The 8,970-nt window shown below is 46.5% G+C and overlaps 2 protein-coding genes across 2 annotated transcripts; one reads left to right on the top strand and one right to left on the bottom strand.

Annotated features, from left to right (window-relative positions):
• The first annotated feature begins 797 nt into the window (after positions 1-797).
• On the top strand, positions 798-1,403 carry LOC117893197. Its single transcript, XM_034799712.1, has one exon. It carries the CDS (start codon positions 798-800, stop codon positions 1,401-1,403), a length of 606 nt encoding a protein of 201 aa, XP_034655603.1.
• A 4,724-nt stretch (positions 1,404-6,127) lies between these two features.
• Positions 6,128-8,602, bottom strand: LOC117894344 (cullin homolog 1). Its single transcript, XM_034801330.1, has 2 exons — positions 6,617-8,602; positions 6,128-6,552 (listed from the first exon to the last, which is right to left on the bottom strand). The coding sequence occupies exons 1-2, from the start codon at positions 8,240-8,242 to the stop codon at positions 6,163-6,165; spliced, it is 2,016 nt and encodes a 671-aa protein (XP_034657221.1). The 5' UTR covers positions 8,243-8,602; the 3' UTR covers positions 6,128-6,162.
• Between the last annotated feature and the right edge of the window lie 368 nt (positions 8,603-8,970).

The following is an 8,970-nucleotide window of genomic DNA, read 5'->3' as shown; positions in this document are numbered from 1 at the left end:
CGACTTCTTCACGCCTGCCGTAGTAGACAGTCTGGCGTCTCCTTCTCTCTTCTTGAGAGTCTCCACTAGGATCCTTGATCCTGTCGCCTTCTCCGTGGCCATCCTGGTCCTTCCCATGCCAGCCATGGTTCCGGATTAAGCTCCGTGTTACTGGCTTTTCTGGGCCGCCATTGCGGCGAGGCAAGGTTATCCGAAAAAACTACGGATCTACTGCCAATTTTGGCCCGCCGTCTTAGCAGGTTGTGGGGTAACCACTGGTGATCGGATTTTTGTTTATTATAAGCGAGTTTAGGCTCAATTTCACGAAATAAGCTAATTTTTAACTTTCCACGGTAAAAACGAGATACGCTCCTCATCAGTGTTGTACAACGACGAATCAATTATATTTTATTTTTTTGCTATTTAATCGCTACAGCGAAATTGGTTGGTCGCAGAGATGAGTCCGCATTGACCAGGTACTTCAGTTTTGTGTTGAATTTTATAAAAAGTTACTGAAAATTTTGAACTCAAAAAAGAGTTGTTTGCCGAACGAACACTAGAATTGTACAATTATATTTGAACAGCTGAGAGCTCTAACAATATTATTCAGAATATTAAAATAGAGAAAAATTATTGACGGTATGTTTTGAAAAAGATTATGTATATTTCGGTATACTTTTGAGGGGGCGTGCAGTATATTTTTGCGATGGTTCCGTGGCCACACTGACTACGGCGCCCGCGAAAATTTACAAAACGATTTTTAATTGTACGCAAGTAGGTGATACCTTCAAATATTAGAATAACCGTAATTCGCATAGATGGCACCCGAAGCGCATGAAAGACCGCGTGAGGTTGTGCGACTGTACTGCGGCATGGGCAACCATTTGCTGAAGCTGCCTATTACCAATGTAAAGGACCCAAAAATTATTCACTTTGCACGCTACTTAAACCCAGAACTGCGACACGATACACCACTCTGCAGGGATTTCTTCAATATCCTGGGAAGGCTCTACAGGTTCAAAATAAAAAATGCACTGAAGCATAGAGATGAGAAGAAGACGGCTACAAGCATCTCGGACGTGAGCTCCAGTCAGCGACCGGAACTTACTTCCTCCTCGAACCCAAGCTCGACGACGTCCAACTCGATCATCTCGACGGCCACAACGGCGGCAGCTGTGGAAAAACGCAAGCACACCAATCCGCCGCCAGCTGCACAACAGGAATCGAACAGCTCATATGAGAGCGATGACGACGATCCCAATTCGAATCTGAGTCTGAATGCGGTGAATGGTACTCGGCTGCCGCACATCCAGCCGATCCCCAAACGACGGACGGTGCACCTGAACAAGGAGGCCATGGCCATATACCTGGCCGGGACCTGGCCGAGACCACTGGAGGCTAAGACTAGGCTCATAATTAATTAAATTTGTTTTTGAGTGGAATAAAGAAAAGAGGCAACGTTAGTGACTTCTGTGAAGGAACCTTTTTCGTTTCTTTTGTTTATTATTAAAATGTTTATGCGGATATTATTTGTGGAACATTTGTACTCGTATCCAGGCCTTCTTTGCCATCTCGATAGCCATGCAATATATTGTCTTAGTCCGATGATCCTATTGGGCTTTGAGGTGGCTCAGAGGGGGCCTAGAGGGAGGCCTACCCTAGTGGGTAGGTCAGCTGCGAATAAGCGGGCATCTTAAAGAGCATCAACTAAGTTGGCTCTGAGGGAGAGTACCGAAATAAGCAGTCCCGGACAGCCAGCGGGTGTTCGCGAAGCAGCAACACTGACGATGCGCTTGTGGTGCCGCCTCTCATTAAGTAGCTCAATTTTACATTTTTTCTTCATCTGTCATCTACATCAACAACGTGCTCCTTTAGCTCGCCACCCTCCCCTATAGACACACACTGCAGAGACGCGGCAGAGGCAGAGCTGTGTCAGGGGCAGATGCCATAAACAGCGCGAAGCAGAGTGTGAATGCTGCGGGACGGGGTGGGTTTGGCCACTGAAAATTAATTTCTTCATTGTGGCTATAATAATGATCCAATCGGATCCCAATTTGGTGATCTGATAGATATGGTCATTCCCTACGGAATGGTTTTTAGTTTTCTGCTATCTTCAAAATTGTAGATTTGGGAGGTTTTCGCCCTTTTGCGGAGGCGGAAGGGGGCGTGGCTCTTTTTTTAAATACACTTGTAACAGTGTGAGCACACAGAAGTATGGTCTCTGGGGCGCTCAACAAGACGGACGGACAGACGGACAGACAGACAGACAGACATAGACTCGGCTATTGATGCTGATCAAGAATATATATACTTTATGGGGCGGAAACTTTTCCTTCTCTGCGTTACATACATTCACTTTGTGCACAAATACAATATACCCTATTTACTCTTCGAGTACCGGGTATAAAAACGAGAGAGGCACTCCCCAAATGCCTGCAGGGAGAAATCCCAAGCGGGAGAAGGCAACGGCCCAAAGGCCTGGCCCGATCCGCTCAGACGCAGGAAAGACGCGGGATGGGTGGAAAGCCAACACCCAAAACTGATACCATGGTAGGGCAGCTAAGCAATATTGCGGCTGCTCAACCTTCCGGTGAAGCGGCGGGTGATGGCTTACCATCAACCAGCGTCCAAACCAAAAAATATAGCTATGCCGAAAAGAGGAGTGCTGGGCACATACTCCGTCGGCAGAACGCCAGCCAGAAAGTCAGTCCAACAGCAGACTGGCTGAAGAAAGTGGAATGGGCCTCGGTGGTGTTGCCCAACTTCAGTGTGGAGCCACAGAAGGTGGCCGCACAACCGAAGAGGCAGCGCTCTCAAGAGACGCCCGGACCTGCCGCGAAGCGATCCAGGGTTATACCAAATGTATCCTTCGCGCAGATTGCCAAGGAGAGGACGCTAATAGGCGTTCTCGACAAAGGCAGCGCGGAGGGGAAAATACCCAGAAGCCAATGGAAGTGGGTGGAAGCGGCACTGGCCGACCGCTGCTTCGAGCTTCTCGAGAAGGATCCCGGGCCACCCCCATGCAAAGACATGGGATGGTTCCAGGGGAGCATCAAAGTGGTAGCCTGCTAGGATGAGCGCTCCGTAAAGCCATACAAAGCTGCGGTGGCGCAAATCGGTGAGGTCTACGCCGGGGCGAAGCTCGTCGCTGTGGACTGGAGCGAGGTGCCCAGTAGACCAAGGGCCCGTATATGGGTACCGGCCACTTTCAAGGAGCCCGAGCGGATCCTCACGATGTTGCAGAGATGCAACCCCACACTGCCAACCTCAGATTGGAAGGTGGTTAAAGTGGAGGCATCAAAGGGCCCCACAAATCAGGCGGTGGTTATACTGAACAAGGATTCGCTAGCCAGGAACGAGGCAGCCAGGGGAGAGCTTAACTTCGGGTTCAGCTCGGTGACCATGAAGGTCTATAAGTCGGATGCAGCGGCCAATGCGCGTTCTGTCAACAACCCAGTTGAGCAGGACGTTGCCTCGGAGATCGAGGCACCCGAAGTAGACCCGGAGCCGGAGCCGGCCCTGGAGAGCTACTCCTCGGAGACGGAGCTGATGCTCGATTTTGAGGCCCTGTGTCGGGACGAGATCCTCGACGACTCGGACGCCGATACAACAGTGGTGGAGAATGACTCTAATGAAGTCTCTGAGGCTTCTGCAGATAAATCTCCACCACTATAAAGCAGCATCCGCTGCCCTGATACACCGCTTAGTCGCGAGCGGAGGGGACATAGTCCTAATCCAAGAGCCCTGGGTGGTAGGAGGCAGGGTCTGAGGATTAGCGACGAAGGACTACAAGCTGATTGTAGCCCAAACGGAAGGTAAAATTAGAACCTGCATATTAGCAAGAAAGCACCTAAATATCTTTCTGCTCCACAATTTTAGCAATGGCGACAACACGGCGGCTAGCCTAGAGCTACAAGGGACACGCCTGAACCTGGTGTCGTCCTACATGGCTCATGAGGAAAGCGATCCTCCCAGGGACCTCGTTCGCAAGATTGCCAGCGATAGCGAGAGGTCGGATACAAGCCGACTAATAGGCTGCGATGCCAACGCTCAACACACCCAATGGGGGAGCTCGGATACAAATGTAAGGGGTGAGTCACTTTTCAGCTTCATCCTAAACTCCAACCTAATTATTGGTAATCGGGGTAATGACCCCACTTTTATCATAAAAAACCGTCAAGAGGTTATTGACCTCACTCTATTGTCTCACAAACTGTCAGACATAACGAAAAGTTGGAGAGTCCTAGAGGATCACTCCTTCTCCGACCACAGGTACATCGAGACAATCCTATCGCTCGAAAGCACCATACCCACTAGCTATATAAATCCAAGAAAAGCCAACTGGGATACGTTTAGTGCAAAAATGGAGGAATTACTCCCCACCCACCTAGCACCAAAATGCCCGGACACACAAGACGATCTTAATCGTCTTGTGGACAATTTCACGTAAGCTTGCAACAAGGCCTTCATGGCAGCTTGCCCCTCAACCAAACCAAGAGGGAACGAGAAGGGACGTGTGAGACGCTTCTTACGCGTCACAACTTTTATACCCGGCACTCAGTACTACATCTGCACTTTAGCGGTTATTTGTCAAATTTTACATTTTTTCTTCATCTGTCATCTACATCAACAACACTGCTCACGCCAACACGCTCCTTTAGCTCGCCACCCTCCCCTATAGACACACACTGCAGAGTCAGGGCAAAGTCGCGGCAGAGGCAGAGGCAGAGCTGTGTCAGGGGCAGAGGCCATAAACAGCGCGAAGCAGAGTGTGAATGCTGCGGGACGGGGTGGGTTTGGCCACTGCAAATCAATTTCTTCATTGTGGCTATAATAATGATCCAATCGTATCCCAATTTGGTGATCTGATAGATATTGTCATTCCCTACGGAATGACTCCTCCCTTCTCAATGATAAGGAGGATATTCGTATGCCAATGGCCACCTGCAAGCTCAAAATAAAAGAACATTTTAAGCAACTAATAAATGACAGATGGCAAACTGTGCCACTATGTCGCATAACTCGGCAAACATGGCCTAACATTAATAGGAAGCGCACAAATGAGCTCTGCAAACTCAGTAGGAGTAGGTGCAGCTCAGTCATACGCTCCCTTACGGGACACTGGCTAATAGGCACACATGCAAACAGGCTGTGCGCCCCATATAACGACTTCTGTCGAAGCTGTAAAGATGAGGACGAGGAGGAGACTGTGGAACACCTGTTCTGCTCCTGCCCGGCTCTCAGTAGAAGGAGACTCCAATACTTGGGCGCTCCTTTTCTAAATGACATTTCGGACATGTCTACAATCAGTCCCAGACGGATCGCAGGCTTCATAAGGGCATCCGCATGGGATAATGGATAAAATAGGGTCTCACGAGGGAGAAGGGAACGAAACATGCGGTATCACAATGGGCCGAAACCGGACTAGTTGTGTCGGGTCTCTGACAACCCCGACAGCCGCCTCAACATAACCTAACCTTGTACTCGTAGCTTATACTGCAATTTAGTCAGATGATACACCATTGAACCACCCAAAAACCCAGCTATTTCCGAAAAACGGCGCATGTGCTTTGATGATTTTGTGACTCTCGGACACATCTTGCATACAGACAATCTGGAACTGGTTTCCTGCACCACAGATGGCTGCATATTTCAGTCAGCTATCATTATAATCCAAAAATTTATATTTACGATTTATATATTATAAATTATTTTTATACCCGGTACTCGAAGAGTAAATAGGGTATATTGTATTTGTGCACAAAAAGTGTGTATGTAACGCACAGAAGGAGACGGGCCCGAGCCCATAAAGTATATATATTCTTGACCAGCATCAATAGCCAAGTCTATATAGCCATGTCTGTCTGTCCGTCCGCCCGTCTGTCCGTCCTTATGAGCGCCTAGTACTCAGAGACCGTAAGAGAAGGGCAACCAAGTTTTGCATCCACACTGTTACACTGTTGCTCACACTGTTACAAGTATTTAAAAAATGATCATTATTATTGCCAGAATGAAGAAATTCTGATGTGTAGTGGTGTGTAGTGTGCGGCTCTAGGGCAGGGGGCGTGCTAAAAGAGCGTGTTGGCGTGAGAAGTGATGTAGGCGTAGATGACAGATGAAGAAAAAATTTAAAATGTAAAATTGGAAAAAAAACCTCTAAAAGTTGTGACTCCTCGTCATTATTTAGTCTTTCGTACATTTGGATAGTTTAAGTAACATTTTGTCCGATGAAAGCTCCAGGTACTTTTTTTCCATAAAATTCTCAATACGACCTTTAATCAATTTAATGGGACATAAGCCGAGGTTGTGTTCCTGGGTGACTTGATGTATCAGCGATTGTGGTTTCAACTGCTTCTCTCTTTCCATGATGCGCACTATTGCTGCATCCAGCTTTTCCGTCCTTAATTTAGGAGTATTGGTTTCAAGTACCCTACCGACTGGAGCCTTTGCAATGTTTATAAGCGACTTGTTGCTGTTATAATCTGTGCACACAGTTATGCAAGATGCCGGCGTCAAGGCTGCGGAATTTTTACCGACGATCAACACCTTGCGGGCAATCAGTGGACGCATTGCCTATAACGAGAAAAGAATATTTTCATTGAGTTGGATTTTCATGCAATAATCAATTGTCAAGTACCGTCATTAGGGTCTCCGGGCTGGTTCCTACATTTTCGGCCAATTTCTGAACAGCGAAAATATTCTGATGATTAAACTGCAGCAGCAGGGCCATTTGCAAGGTGTTTACCTGGAGAGTAAAACACTTTAGGGGACTCACGTTCATGGTTAGCTCGCCCTGAGACTTTGGTATATTGAAGTAGAGCCCATATTTTGTAAACTGTTGAGACCAAAATACTTTGAATTCACTGACGGACTGCTCCAGTTCCAAGGGCAATCTCATGGCATTACTTGACTCCGGGAGCTCTGTGACTTTAAAGAACTTCATACGCAATTGAATTCCTACTTTTAAGCCTATTCCCAGCAGGACGTCCTGGCACCTTGCGTTTACAGCATTCGAAGCCGCCATTTCATTTCTATCGATTCTTGCTTTATCTTCGAAACCGCACCCAAGATCCTTCATTAGCATGGAGATCATCAATGATTCGTTTTCATCCGAGGCAGATGTATAATCGATGCGTCGCTTGTTCAGTAGTGCGAAGTATAATTTCGTAAATATTTTCTTGTTCTCATCATTCAAAAATGCCGCAACCTCTACAATTCTTTTCAATTCATTTTTGAGCACTTCGGAACATTGATTCTTTTGTAGTAGCTTATGACAGTATAGGGCGAGCATTTTCGGTGGGTTCCCCTCTTTTGCGCCATCGGTTATTTTGTTTATCACCTTGAAGCACACTTGATCAGCGACAGCCAAAAATTCTTTGCTATCGAAAGCCCTGAACAGCGGAAGTTTGCGCAGGGACAACATGGCTTGAACATAGTCCCTGCCATAGTCCCTGGCGCATTTTTTAATGTCATTTTCCAGCAGGCACTCAAGGTGTTTTCTCAGGATGTAGCAGAACTCGTGCTCAATCCGAGGAATGCATGATACGGCACACTTCACGAAATGTTTCAGTTCTTTGTGCGAGTCTAATCCCACCATGCTTCGGAACAAAGTTTTCGATTCAGCTTCGAAAGACTTTAAAACCTTTGCTTCAAATACGTTGTTCATTTTTTCTAGCACAGAGCAAGACTGATTTACGTCATTTGCAAACATATCGACGATCGACTCCAACACGGTATATATTCTGGAGGGGTTAATGGACTGTGCGTGTATTTCCTCTACCATAGTGTGATGAATAGCATTGATAAGAGATCGATCAATTGGACTGAATATAACTTTTTTCCATGTAATCATAGCCAGACGGTAGATCGTATACACATAGTCACGGCCTTCCAGCCGCTCTCTTTTTACCCAATTCTCGTTTAAGTAGCTACACCCGATATCCAGAACAGTGGCGGAAGCCTGGTAGGATTTCCAGCAGCGGTGATACTCACGGAGCAACTCCTGTTCGTCGTTTATTGACTCCAGTTCCGCGACTATGCTTCTAAGTCGAATGGTTAGAATATTCTCTAAGGCGAGGTATACCTTTTTACCGGCGTCCTGGCTGCGTTTGCTTTCAATTAACACGGTGCAACACAGCTCACAGGTCCTGTGTAGATTCACCAGATCCTGACGCTTCCATGTGGTGTCATTACGAAAGATCCTCTCCACATCCACCAACAGCCGTTCGCTGAAGTCGGTAAATGATTTTTTTTTCGAAGACATTGCAGGTGGAGGTCGGCATCCGGATCGAATGGTTTAGCGCTTGCAACACACTCGTGGATCCCCAAACGAATTTTATTTATTTTTTTTTTTTTTTGAGGTTTTATGTTACCGCTCTACCCTTGGGTAGAGGGGGATTATTTGGCCGCCCGCCTTTACAAGGTGGAAATCGCCACGTCGAGATATGTAACTTGTTACAGTTTTACTCCAATTTTGTCGATGAACTCGATTAATGTTTGGTACGAGCTAATTTGTTCTTTTTCGAAGAATTTATAGATATTATTATATTTCCTTAGCGATGGGTAGCTTAGTCTTGTTGTGTTGTACTTGGTACAATTAAATATTATATGCGATGCGTCATCGATAGTATCGCAAGTATTACAAATGTTACTTGCGACTACGTGCATTTTGGCAAGAGTGTGCCTATCAAATGCACTGCCGTTAAGCAGTCTATTGATCCTTCTAGCGTCAATGGCTTTTAGCTTATTTCTATTTAGGAACCATGGTTTTGTTAAGGTAGAGGGAAAAAGTGAGCATTATCCTCTGCGTTTAACGCTGGCAAACTCGGCATACTCTCTCTCCCATTCTTCTTTCAGTATTCGGTGTATCTCACATATTGCATCTTTAAGATTCCATTTAACGACTGTATATTTTCCCAGTGCTGCTATGTGCTTCTTTGGCTGCTGAATCTACTGCCGCGTTCTGAGGGATGTTGGCGTGGCCGGGTATGA

Source organism: Drosophila subobscura, chromosome J (genome assembly GCF_008121235.1).
Source record: "Drosophila subobscura isolate 14011-0131.10 chromosome J, UCBerk_Dsub_1.0, whole genome shotgun sequence".
Lineage (NCBI taxonomy): Eukaryota > Metazoa > Arthropoda > Insecta > Diptera > Drosophilidae > Drosophila > Drosophila subobscura.
The sequence above is the reverse complement of the archived record's forward strand: the minus strand, read 5'-3'. Positions and strand labels throughout refer to the sequence as shown.

What these genes read in the sequence shown, in the direction of transcription:
- LOC117893197 (XM_034799712.1), top strand. Translation starts at nt 798, where the DNA reads ATGGCACCCGAAGCGCATGAAAGACCGCGTGAGGTTGTGCGACTGTAC.
- LOC117894344 (XM_034801330.1), bottom strand. Translation starts at nt 8,242, where the DNA reads ATGTCTTCGAAAAAAAAATCATTTACCGACTTCAGCGAACGGCTGTTG. An exon ending in GCCCGGAGACCCTAATGACG is followed by an intron (nt 6,553 to 6,616) that starts GTACTTGACAAT and finishes TTCTCGTTATAG; the next exon opens with GCAATGCGTCCACTGATTGC.